The sequence below is a fragment of the Salvelinus fontinalis genome, chromosome 33 (genome assembly GCF_029448725.1).
Source record: "Salvelinus fontinalis isolate EN_2023a chromosome 33, ASM2944872v1, whole genome shotgun sequence".
In the NCBI taxonomy this organism is placed as follows: domain Eukaryota; kingdom Metazoa; phylum Chordata; class Actinopteri; order Salmoniformes; family Salmonidae; genus Salvelinus; species Salvelinus fontinalis.
This window is the reverse complement of record NC_074697.1, coordinates 645,170-658,841: the sequence shown is the minus strand read 5'-3', so window position 1 is coordinate 658,841 and position 13,672 is coordinate 645,170. Positions and strand designations below refer to the sequence as shown.

The following is a 13,672-nucleotide window of genomic DNA, read 5'->3' as shown; positions in this document are numbered from 1 at the left end:
TCATAGTAGTATGATAGGTGTTGTTTTACAGGGTCAGTCATAGTAGTATGATAGGTGTTGTTTTACAGGGTCAGTCATAGTAGTTTGATAGCTGCCTTGTAATGTGTTGTTTTACAGGGTCAGTCATAGTAGTATGATAGGTGTTGTTTTACAGGGTCAGTCATAGTAGTATGATAGGTGTTGTTTTACAGGGTCAGCCATAGTAGTATGATAGGTGTTGTTTTACAGGGTCAGTCATAGTAGTATGATAGGTGTTGTTTTACAGGGTCAGTCATAGTAGTATGATAGGTGTTGTTTTACAGGGTCAGCCATAGTAGTATGATAGGTGTTGTTTTACAGGGTCAGTCATAGTAGTATGATAGGTGTTGTTGTACAGGGTCAGCCATAGTAGTATGATAGGTTGTTTACAGGGTCAGCCATAGTAGTATGATAGGTGTTGTTTTACAGGGTCAGTCATAGTAGTATGATAGGTGTTGTTGTACAGGGTCAGCCATAGTAGTATGATAGGTGTTGTTATACAGGGTCAGCCATAGTAGTATGATAGGTGTTGTTTTACAGGGTCAGTCATAGTAGTATGATAGGTGTTGTTTTACAGGGTCAGTCATAGTAGTATGATAGGTGTTGTTTACAGGGTCAGTCATAGTAGTATGATAGGTGTTGTTTTACAGGGTCAGTCATAGTAGTATGATAGGTGTTGTTTTACAGGGTCAGTCATAGTAGTTTGATAGCTGCCTTGTAATGTGTTGTTTTACAGGGTCAGTCATAGTAGTATGATAGGTGTTGTTTTACAGGGTCAGCCATAGTAGTATGATAGGTGTTGTTTTACAGGGTCAGTCATAGTAGTATGATAGGTGTTGTTTTACAGGGTCAGTCATAGTAGTATGATAGGTGTTGTTTTACAGGGTCAGCCATAGTAGTATGATATGTGTTGTTTTACAGGGTCATAGTAGTATGATAGGTGTTGTTGTACAGGGTCAGTCATAGTAGTATGATAGGTGGTGTTATACAGGGTCAGCCATAGTAGTATGATAGGTGCAGTGTAATGTGTTGTTTTACAGGGTCAGCCATAGTAGTATGATAGGTGTTGTTGTACAGGGTCAGTCATAGTAGTATGATAGGTGTTGTTGTACAGGGTCAGTCATAGTAGTATGATAGGTGTTGTTATACAGGGTCAGTCATAGTAGTATGATAGGTGTTGTTTTACAGGGTCAGTCATAGTAGTATGATAGGTGTTGTTTTACAGGGTCAGTCATAGTAGTATGATAGGTGTTGTTTTACAGGGTCAGCCATAGTAGTATGATAGGTGTTGTTTTACAGGGTCAGCCATAGTAGTATGATAGGTTGTTTACAGGGTCAGCCATAGTAGTATGATGCATTGTGTCATGACGTTGCCCTGTTGGGGAGGTTTATGACCCCCATAAATACCTTTCCCCCTTATCTCTCCACTCTACAAAATGGACTCTTGGAAAGCCCTTTGTTAAAATATAGAGAGTCTGGTAACATCAAAAGGTTGGGGGTAAAAACAATATTTCTGTAACTAGTTGAAAGTGTCCGTTGGTACTTAAAGAATACGATGTCAGATCAGTTGGTGGTTGGGACATTAAATCTGATGATAGGACGACATAAATTGCATATTGGAAACTCTACACATTCTAGTTATCAGATTCACATTGAATTGTTGTGCAATTTAAATGTTTAAATATGAAACTTTGTAAAAATATTAAATGTAATTTTAGCTTCTAAATTAGATAATTGTTTTCATAAAGTAAACTATGCTCACTCAGTGGCCACACCCAAGTGAACAGACATTGGTTGAGAACTATGAAACACGCCCGATTCTACCCCTCTACAAAAACCTGCAGACGGAAGTTAAACCTATGTTCCCGATGACGTGAGGACTGGTGTCCCTACTATGCTTAAAAGGGCTAATTTCAACGTGGAGGTGACGATCACCACGCTGGAATGGTGAATTTCTACTAGACCAGCCAGAATACAGCACGAGCTGAAGATGGGAACTTGGTATGAACTTTGAACTCTTATTCACTAAAGAAGTGATACATCCTAGACGCTGAGTTATCAGCAGCAGCTGTAAATTTACGTGACCTAGGAAAGGACATACAATCTCCTGAGAAGACAGGGTACAACGTATCCACCCTACAACACTACGACAAGACAAATTCTACAAAGGACAAGGGAGATCTCTGCTGGGCAAACCAGTCTTCCATCTTCGACCCATCTATCGAAGCACAGCTCAGTGTAAATACAGTTGAAGTCGGAAGTTTACTTGGAGTATTTAAAACTAGTTTTTCAACCACTCCACAAATTTCTTGTTAACAAACTATAGTTTTGGCAAGTCGGTTAGGACATCTACTTTGTGCATGACACAAGTCATTGTTCCAACGATTGTTTACAGACAGATTATTTCACTGTATCACAATTCCAGTGGGTCAGAAGTTTACATACACTAAGTGGACTGTGACTTTAACAACATGGAAAATTCCAGAAAATGATGTCATGGCTTTAGAAGCTTCTGATAGGCTAATTGACATAATTTTAGTCAACTGGAGGTGTACTTGTGGATGTATTTCAAGGCCTACCTTCAAACTCTTTGCTTGACATCATGGGAAAATCAAAAGAAATCTGCCAAGACCTCAGACAAAAATGGTAGACCTCCACAAGTCTGGTTCATCCTTGGGAGCAATTTCCAAACACCTGAAGGTACCACGTTCATCTGTACAAACAATAGTACGCAAGTATAAACACCATGGGACCTTGCAGCCATCATACCGCTCAGGAAGGAGACACATTCTGTCTCCTATAGTTGAACGTACTTTGGTGCGAAAAGTGCAAATCAATCCCAGAACAACAGCAAAGGACCTTGTGAAAATGCTGGAGGAAACAGGTACAAAAGTATCTATATTCACAGTAAAAAGAGTCCTATATCGACGTAACCTGAAAGGCCGCGCAGCAAGGAAAAAGCCACTGCTCCAAAACCGCCATAAAAAAGCCAGACTACGGTTTGCAACTGCACATGGGGACAAAGGTCGTACTTTTTGGAGAAATGTTCTCCGGTCTGATGAAACAAAAATACAATATTTTGGCCATAATGACCATCGTTATGTTTGGAGGAAAAAGGGGGAGGCTTGCAAGCCGAAGAGCACCATCACAACCGTGAGGCATGGGGGTGCCAGCATCATGTTGTGGGGTGCTTTGCTGCAGGAGGGACTGGTGCACTTCTCAAAATAGATGGCATCATTAGGGAGGAAAATTATGTGGTTATATTGAAGCAACATCTCAAGACATCAGTCAGGAAGTTGAGGCTTGGTCACAAGTGGGTTTTCCAAATGGACAATGACCCCAAGCATACTTCCAAAGTTGTGGCAAAATGGCTTAAGAACAACAAAGTTAAGGTATTGGAGTGGCCATCACAAAGGCCTGACCTCAATCCTATAGAAAATGTATGGGAAGAACTGAAAAAACATTTGCGAGCAAGGAGGCCTACAAACCTGACTCAGATATACCAGCTCTTTCAGGAGGAATGGGCCAAAATTCACACAATTTATTGTGGGAAGCTTGTGGAAGCTTCCCCAAAAACTTGACCCAAGTTAATAATTTTAAATGCAATGCTAACAAATACTAATTGAGTGTATGAAAACTTCTGACCCTTGGTAATGTTATGAAAGAAAGAAAAGCTGAAATAAGTCATTCTCTTGATGATCCTAACTGACCTAAAAATTGAATTTTTAATAGGATTAAATATCAGGGAATGTGAAAAACTGAGTTTAAATGTATTTGGCTTAGGTGTATGTAAACTTCCGACTTCAACTATATATATCTTGCATTTTCCTTTTCCGAATAGGCGGTTATTAGAATGCATAAGATTCTGTATTTACGGTAGCTTAGCTTCTCAAGGTCCAATAGAGACCCAATCTCCTTTGTACCTCAGTCTTCCCGCTCTTGTCACGACTTCTACCGAAGTCGTTGCCTCTCCTTGTCCGGGCGGTGTTCGGCGGTCGACTTCACCGGTCTTCTAGCCATCATCGATCCATTTTTCATTTTCCATTGGTTTTTGTCTTGTCTTCCCACACACCTGTTGTCAATCCCATTCATTACCTGTTGTGTATTTAACCCTCTGTTTCCCTTCATGTGTTTGTCAGAGATTGTTGTATGTCAAGTGTTGTTTTATTAGTGTATAGGTGTGCGATGGGTCCTTGTACCCATTTTATTTTGATATATGTATATTACTCGTGTTTGGAGCATGTCATGGACGTTTATTAAAAGTCTCCATATACACATCGTTTACTCTCCTGCGTCTGACTTCCCTGCCACCTATACACACGACGTTGACAGCTCTTTCATTCAAACCCAACCCCCTTTCTTTGTGTAACCTGACGTCATATCGGTTTCGTCCGCTAGGGACTTTTTCTTTTATGTGATTATTTAGGTATTTAGTAAATAAATAATTACACAAATTTTTGTATTGCTGATTCAACTTGCTAGCCAGGGTTCGTAACCAATAATTGTACGACGTTCAGATGAGACTGAATAAGGTGACGATTAATAATTGACTGCTATTGACATAAAATATCCTTAGATTTAGATTTGGGGGCAGCATTCGGAATTCTGGATGAAAAGCGTCCCCAAATTAACCTGCCTGCTACTCAGCCAAAAAGCTAGAATATGCATATAATTAGTAGATTTGGATAGAAAACATTCTGAAGTTTCTAAAACTGTGAATATAGCAGAACTCATATGGCAGGCAAAAACCTGAGAAACAATCCAACCAGGAAGTGGGAAATCTGAGGTTTGTAGTTTTTCAACTCATTGGTTTTCGAATATACAGTGTCTATGGGGTCATATTGGACTTCCTAACGCTTCCACTAGATGTCAAAAGTCTTTAGAACCTTGTTTGAGGCTTCTACTGTGAAGTGGGGGCGAATGAGAGGAGATTGAGTAAGGTCTCTCCCAGAGTGCCATGAGCTGACCATGTGCTTTCACATGAGTTTGCTTGCTTTCCATTGAATTTCTGAAGACAAAGGAATTCTCCGGTTGGAACATTATTGAAGATTTATGTTAAACAGATCCTAAAGATTGATTCTATACACCGTTTGACATGTTTCTACGGACTGTAACGGAACTTTTTGGACTTTTCGTCCGTACTTTCCGCTGGACTTGCACGCGCGTTTGGACTTGTTTACCAAACGCGCTAACAAAAGGAGGTATTTGGACATAAATTATGAACTTTATGGAACAAATCAAACATTTATTGTGGAACTGGGATTCCTGGGAGTGCATTCTGACAAAGATCGTCAAAGGTAAGTGAATATTTATAATGCTATTTCTGACTTATGTTGACTCCAAGGAGTTGCTAGAGTGCGATGAGCCAAGTAACGCCCCCCCTTCCGGCCTAACCCTCCCCTACCTGAATGACGCTGGGCCATTTGTGCACTGCCCTACGGGACTCCCCAGGCTATAGTGATGCCGTAACACTGCGATGCTCTGCCTCAGAACGCTTCGCCACTCGGGAGGCCATTTGCAGAAGTTCTTGTTGCCTATTTATGAATTACTTCTTAAATCATTATTTACTGAAGTTCTTGTCTCTCGTCATCATTAAACATCTGTTAGCTAGATACAAGACACTGGGAGATGAATTCACCCTTCAGCAGGACAATAACCTGAAACACAAGGCCAAATCTACCCTGGAATTGTTTACTAAGACAACATTGAATGTTCCTGAGTGGCCTAGTTACAGCTATGGCACGACTTGAAAAGCAAGGACCAACAACAAACTTGACAGAGCTTTTATAATATCACAGTATATACCACCCATAACTACCACTGTATATACTACCCATAACTACCACTGTATATACTACCCATAACTACCACTGTATATACTACCCATAACTACCACTGTATATACTACCCATAACTACCACTGTATATACTACCCATAACTACCACTGTATATACTACCCATAACTACCACTGTATATACTACCCATAACTACCACTGTATATACTACCCATAACTACCACTGTATATACTACCCATAACTACCACAGTATAACTACCCATAACTACCACTGTATAACTACCCATAACTACCACTGTATATACTACCCATAACTACCACAGTATATACCACCCATAACTACCACTGTATATACTACCCATGACTACCACTGTATATACCACCCATAACTACCACTGTATATACTACCCATAACTACCACTGTATATACTACCCATAACTACCACTGTATATACTACCCATAACTATCACTGTATATACTACCCATAACTATCACTGTATATACTACCCATAACTACCACTGTATGATAATGGCGCCAGAGGAGTTGGCTGACGTTTTATGGTTCCTTAACCAATTGTGCTATTGTGTGTTTTTTTCCCATTATTTGTAACTTATTTTGTACATAATGTTTCTGCCACCGTCTCTTATGACCGTAAATAGCTTCTTGATATCAGGAAAGCGATTACTCACCCCGTACATGAGGAATACTCTTTCTTCAACTAGTTGGACGGTAAGGATTTACTCCAGACACCCTAAAAAGTTTACGATAATTTGTGGTGTCTAATAATTGTATGTTTAAAAAATATATATTATGAGATTTCTGTTGATTGAATTTGGCGCCCTGCAATTTCATTGGCTGTTGGCGAGAGGTTCCGCTAGCGGAACCAGTCCTAGACAGGTTAAGACTTTATTGAAGACTAATCTCTTCAGTAGGTCCTATGATTGAGTGTAGTCTGGCCCAGGGGTGTGAAGGTGAACGGAAAGGCACTGGAGCCACGAACCGCTCTTGCTGTCTCTGCCTGGCCGGTTCCCCTCTCTCCACTGGGATTCTCTGCCTCTAACCCTATTACAGGGGCTGAGTCACTGGCTTAATGGTGCTCTTCCATACCGTCCCTAGGAGGGGTGCGTCACTTGAGTGAGTTGAGTCAAGTCACTGACAAGGTCTTCCTGTCTGGGTTGACGCCCCCCACGGGTTTGTGGGGAGATCTTTGTGGGCTATACTCAGCCTTGTCTCAGGATGGTAAGTTGGTGGTTGAAGTTATCCCTCTAGTGGTGTGGGGGCTGTGCTCTGGTAAAGTGGGTGGGGTTATATCCTGCTTGCTTGGCCCTGTCCGGGGGTATCGTCAGACGGAGCCACAGTGTCTCCTGACCCCTCCTGTCTCAGCCTCCAGTATTCATGCTGCAATAGTTTATGTGTCAGGGGGGTTAGAGTCAGTCTGTTATATCTGGAGTATTTCTCATATAATCCAGTGTCCTGTGTGAATTAAAGAAAGCTCCCTCTAATTCTCTCTTTCTCTCTTCCACCTGGTCATGCTGCTGCTCCAGCTTCTGCTGCTCCAACTGTTCTGCCTGCGGCTATGGAACCCTGACCTGTTCACTGGACGTGCTACCTTGTCCCAGACGTGCTACCTGTCCCAGACCTGCTACCTGTCCCAGATGTGCTACCTGTCCCAGACGTGCTACCTGTCCCAGACCTTCTACCTGTCCCAGACCTGCTGCCTGTCCCAGACGTGCTACCTGTCCCAGACGTGCTACCTGTCCCAGACGTGCTACCTGTCCCAGACGTGCTACCTGTCCCAGACGTGCTACCTGTCCCAGACGTGCTACCTGTCCCAGACGTGCTACCTGTCCCAAACGTGCTACCTGTCCCAGACCTGCTACCTGTCCCAGACCTGCTACCTGTCCCAGACGTTCTACCTGTCCCAGACGTGCTACCTGTCCCAGACGTGCTACCTGTCCCAGACGTGCTACCTGTCCCAGACCTGCTACCTGACCCAGACCTGCTACCTGTCCCAGATGTGCTACCTGTCCCAGACCTGCTACCTGACCCAGACCTGCTACCTGTCCCAGACGTGCTACCTGTCCCAGACCTGCTACCTGTCCCAAACGTGCTACCTGTCCCAGACCTGCTACCTGTCCCAGACCTGCTACCTGTCCCAGACGTTCTACCTGTCCCAGACGTGCTACCTGTCCCAGACCTGCTACCTGACCCAGACCTGCTACCTGACCCAGATGTGCTACCTGTCCCAGACCTGCTACCTGACCCAGACCTGCTACCTGTCCCAGACCTGCTACCTGACCCAGACCTGCTACCTGTCCCAGATGTGCTACCTGTCCCAGACCTTCTACCTGACCCAGACCTGCTACCTGTCCCAGACGTTCTACCTGTCCCAGACCTGCTACCTGACCCAGACCTGCTACCTGTCCCAGACGTGCTACCTGTCCCAGACATGCTACCTGTCCTGCTACCTGACTACCTGTCCCAGACGTGCTACCTGTCCCAGACGTGCTACCAGACCTTCTACCTGTCCCAGACCTGCTACCTGTCCCAGACCTGCTACCTGTCCCAGACCTTCTACCTGTCCCAGACCTGCTACCTGTCCCGTACCTGCTGTTTTCAACTCTATATCTACCCCACCTGCTGTTTAACTCTGAATGATCGGCTATGAAAAGCCAACTAACATTTACTCCTGAGGTGCTGACTTGTTGCACCCTCTACAACCACTATGGTTATTATTATTTGACCATGCTGGTCATTTATGAACGTTTGAACTTTTTCGCCATGTTCTGTTATAATCTCCACCCGGCACAGCCAGAAGAGGACTGGCCACCCCTCATAGCCTGGTTCCTCTCTAGGTTTCTTCCTAGGTTCTGGCCTTTCTAGGGAGTTTTTCCTAGCCACTGTGCTTCGACACCTGCATTGCTTGCTGTCTGGAGTTTTAGGCTGGGTTTCTGTACAGCACTTTGTGACATCGACTGATGTAAAAAGGGCTTCATAAATTTCATTTGATTGATTGATATACAGGGTCACATCCACCAGATAGGTGTTCTACAGGGTAATATCCACCAGATAGGTGTTCTACAGGGTCACATCCACCAGATAGGTGTTCTACAGGGTCATATCCACCAGATAGGTGTTCTACAGGGTAATATCCACCAGATAGGTGTTCTAAAGGGTAATATCCACCAGATAGGTGTTCTACAGGGTAATATCCACCAGATAGGTGTTCTACAGGGTCACATCCACCAGATAGGTGTTCTACAGGGTCACATCCACCAGATAGGTGTTCTACAGGGTCACATCCACCAGATAGGTGTTCTACAGGGTAATATCCACCGGATAGGTGTTCTACAGGGTAATATCCACCAGATAGGTGTTCTACAGGGTCACATCCACCAGATAGGTGTTCTACAGGGTCACATCCACCAGATAGGTGTTCTACAGGGTCACATCCACCAGATAGGTGTTCTACAGGGTCACATCCACCAGATAGGTGTTCCACAGGGTCACATCCACCAGATAGGTGTTCTACAGGGTCACATCCACCAGATAGGTGTTCTACAGGGTCACATCCACCATATAGGTGTTCTACAGGGTCACATCCACCAGATAGGTGTTCTACAGGGTCACATCCACCAGATAGGTGTTCTACAGGGTAATATCCACCAGATAGGTGTTCTACAGGGTAATATCCACCAGATAGGTGTTCTACAGGGTAATATCCACCAGATAGGTGTTCTACAGGGTAATATCCACCAGATAGGTGTTCTACAGGGTAATATCCACCAGATAGGTGTTCTACAGGGTAATATCCACCAGATAGGTGTTCTACAGGGTAATATCCACCAGGTAGGTGTTCTACAGGGTAATATCCACCAGATAGGTGTTCTACAGGGTAATATCCACCAGATAGGTGTTCTACAGGGTCATATCCACCAGATAGGTGTTCTACAGGGTCACATCCACCAGATAGGTGTTCTACAGGGTCACATCCACCAGATAGGTGTTCTACCGGGTCACATCCACCAGATAGGTGTTCTACAGGGTCACAACCACCAGATAGGTGTTCTACAGGGTCACATCCACCAGATAGGTGTTCTACAGGGTCACATCCACCAGATAGGTGTTTTACAGGGTAATATCCACCAGATAGGTGTTCTACAGGGTAATATCCACCAGATAGGTGTTCTACAGGGTCACATCCACCAGATAGGTGCTCTACAGGGTCACATCCACCGTATAGGTGTTCTACAGGGTCACATCCACCAGATAGGTGTTCTACGGGGTCACATCCACCAGATAGGTGTTCTACAGGGTAATATCCACCAGATAGGTGTTCTACAGGGTCATATCCACCAGATAGGTGTTCTACAGGGTCATATCCACCAGATAGGTGTTCTACAGGGTCATATCCACCAGATAGGTGTTCTACAGGGTAATATCCACCAGATAGGTGTTCTACAGGGTAATATCCACCAGATAGGTGTTCTACAGGGTCACATCCACCAGATAGGTGTTCTACAAGGTCACATCCACCAGATAGGTGTTCTACAGGGTCACATCCACCAGATAGGTGTTCTACAGGGTAATATCCACCAGATAGGTGTTCTACAGGGTAATATCCCCCAGATAGGTGTTCTACAGGGTCACATCCACCAGATAGGTGTTCTACAGGGTCACATCCACCAGATAGGTGTTCTACAGGGTCATATCCACCAGATAGGTGTTCTACAGGGTCACATCCACCAGATAGGTGTTCTACAGGGTAATATCCACCAGATAGGTGTTCTACAGGGTAATATCCACCAGATAGGTGTTCTACAGGGTCACATCCCCCAGATAGGTGTTCTACAGGGTCACATCCACCGGATAGGTGTTCTACAGGGTCACATCCGCCGGATAGGTGCTCTACAGGGTCATATCCGCCAGATAGGTGTTCTACAAGGTCACATCCACCAGATAGGTGTTCTACAGGGTCACATCCACCAGATAGGTGTTCTACAGGGTCACATCCACCAGATAGGTGTTCTACAGGGTCACATCCACCAGATAGGTGTTCTACAGGGTCACATCCACCAGATAGGTGTTCTACAGGGTCACATCCACCAGATAGGTGTTCTACAGGGTCACATCCACCAGATAGGTGTTCTACAGGGTCACATCCACCAGATAGGTGTTCTACAGGGTCACATCCACCAGATAGGTGTTCTACAGGGTCACATCCACCAGATAGGTGTTCTACAGGGTCACATGCACCAGATAGGTGTTCTACAGGGTCACATCCACCAGATAGGTGTTCTACAGGGTCACATCCACCAGATAGGTGTTCTGCGGGGTCACATCCACCAGATAGGTGTTCTACAGGGGCACATCCACCAGATAGGTGTTCTACAGGGTAATATCCACCAGATAGGTGTTCTACAGGGTCACATCCACCAGATAGGTGTTCTACAGGGTCACATCCACCAGATAGGTGTTCTACAGGGTAATATCCACCAGATAGGTGTTCTACAGGGTCACATCCACCAGATAGGTATTTTACAGGCTCAGCCGTAGTAGTACGATAGGTGCAGTGAAAAGTGTTGTTTTACAGGGTCAGCCGTAGTAGTACGGCTCCCCTGGAGCAAATTAGCGGTAAGTGCCTTGCTCAAGGGCACATCAACTGATTTTTCACTTTGTCAGAGACAGAGACACAGAGACACAGAAACAGTGACATAGAGACACAAAGACACAGAGACACAGAGACAGAGACAGAGCAACAGAGCAACAGAGCAACAGAGCAACAGAGCAACAGAGCAACAGAGCAACAGAGCAACAGAGACAGAGACAGAGAGACACAGAGCAACAGAGACAGAGACACAGAGACACAGAGCAACAGAGAGAGACAGAGCGACAGAGACAGAAAACAGAGAGAGAGACACAAAGACAGAGACACAGAGAGAGAGAGACAGAGAGACAGAGACAGAGACAGAGAGACAGAGACAGAGAGACAGAGAGACAGAGAGACAGAGAGACAGAGAGACAGAGTCATACCTGTATGCAGGTACAGGGTCAGAGACAGAGACAGAGTCATACCTGTATGCAGGTACAGGGTTAGAGACAGAGTCATACCTGTATGCAGGTACAGGGTTAGAGACAGAGACAGAGTCATACCTGTATGCAGGTACAGGGTCAGAGACAGAGACAGAGTCATACCTGTATGCAGGTACAGGGTTAGAGACAGAGACAGAGTCATACCTGTATGCAGGTACAGGGTTAGAGACAGAGACAGAGTCATACCTGTATGCAGGTACAGGGTTAGAGACAGAGACAGAGTCATACCTGTATGCAGGTACAGGGTCAGAGACAGAGACAGAGTCATACCTGTATGCAGGTACAGGGTTAGAGACAGAGACAGAGTCATACCTGTATGCAGGTACAGGGTCAGAGACAGAGACAGAGTCATACCTGTATGCAGGTACAGGGTTAGAGACAGAGACAGAGTCATACCTGTATGCAGTCACAGGGTTAGAGACAGACAGAGTCATACCTGTATGCAGGTACAGGGTTAGAGACAGAGACAGAGTCATACCTGTATGCAGGTACAGGGTTAGAGACAGAGACAGAGTCATACCTGTATGCAGGTACAGGGTTGCCTCTGGCTTCACAGCTCATCATCACTTTCTTCTCCTCAGAGTGCAACGGAAAGATGGCGTCATCTGGTTCCTGGACAAACACTGGCCCAAACTCTTCACTCTCTAAAACACGGAGAAGACAGAGAAGAGTTTGAGGGAGATTCACACATTGAAGAAGGTTGCCACCGAAACGTCTGATGGTTTTGGGAGTGAGGATGTTCCAACACTACATAATTCAGTGTTAAATCAGATGATTTTAGAGGGAGTTACAACAGTACTGAATTATTCTATTACCAGAGGTGGACGTGGTGTTGCTAACTGACAGTGTGTTGCAATTTCTGATGCTGGTAACTGTAATGAACTTATCCTCTGCAGCAGAGATAACTCTGGGTCTTCCTTTCAAGTGGTGGTCCTCATGAGAGACAGTTTCATCAAAGCTCTTGACGGTTTTTGCGACTCCACAAATTTTAAAAGTTCTTGAAATGTTCCGGATTGACTGACCTCTGTCTTAAAGTAATGATGGCCTGTTGTTTCTCGCTGCCTATTTGAGCTGTTCTTGCCATAATATGGACTTGGTCTTTCACCAAAGCTATCTTCTGTGTAGCACCTCTACCTTGTCACAACACAACTCATTGGCTGAAATGCATTAAGAAGGAAGGAAATTCCACAAGTTAACTATTAACAAACCACACCTGTTTTTTTAAATGCAATCCAGGTGACTACCTCATGAAGCTGGTTGAGAGAATGCCAAGAGTGGGCAAAGCTGTCATCAAGACAAAGGGTGGCTACTTTGAAGAATCTCAAATATAAAATATACGTTGATTTGTTCAACACTCGTTTGGTTACTACACGATTCCATATCTGTTATTTCATAGTCCTGATGTCTTCACTATTATTCTACAATGTAGAAAACAGGACAAATAAAGAAAAACCCTTTAATGAGTAGGTGTGTCCGATCGTTTGACTGGTACTGTATATAAAGTGTAATACTGGGATGCAAAATCAATCTGGTTCTCTATTCCCTTTATAGTTCTGGGCTCTAGTACTCTATTCCCTTTATAGTGCTGGGCTCTAGTACTCTATTCCCTTTATAGTGCTGGGCTCTGGTACTCTATTCCCTTTATAGTGCTGGGCTCTAGTACTCTATTCCCTTTATAGTTCTGGGCTCTAGTAATCTATTCCCTTTATAGTGCTGGGCTCTAGTATTCTATTCCATTTATAGTGCTGGGCTCTGGTACTC

At 44.4% G+C, this 13,672-nt stretch overlaps 1 protein-coding gene across 4 annotated transcripts in view; it reads right to left on the bottom strand.

Annotated features, from left to right (window-relative positions):
- LOC129831624 (contactin-5-like) overlaps positions 1-13,672 on the bottom strand; it is an 804,231-nt gene that overhangs the window by 341,962 nt on the left and 448,597 nt on the right. For 3 of the 4 annotated variants that reach the window (XM_055894962.1, XM_055894963.1, XM_055894964.1), the window contains one exon: positions 12,432-12,555. In XM_055894962.1, coding sequence (XP_055750937.1) covers positions 12,432-12,555 — 124 coding nt within the window. Of the gene's footprint in view, positions 1-11,851; positions 11,865-12,431; positions 12,556-13,672 lie in introns of those variants that run through there. The other variant, XM_055894965.1, reaches the window with a different exon arrangement.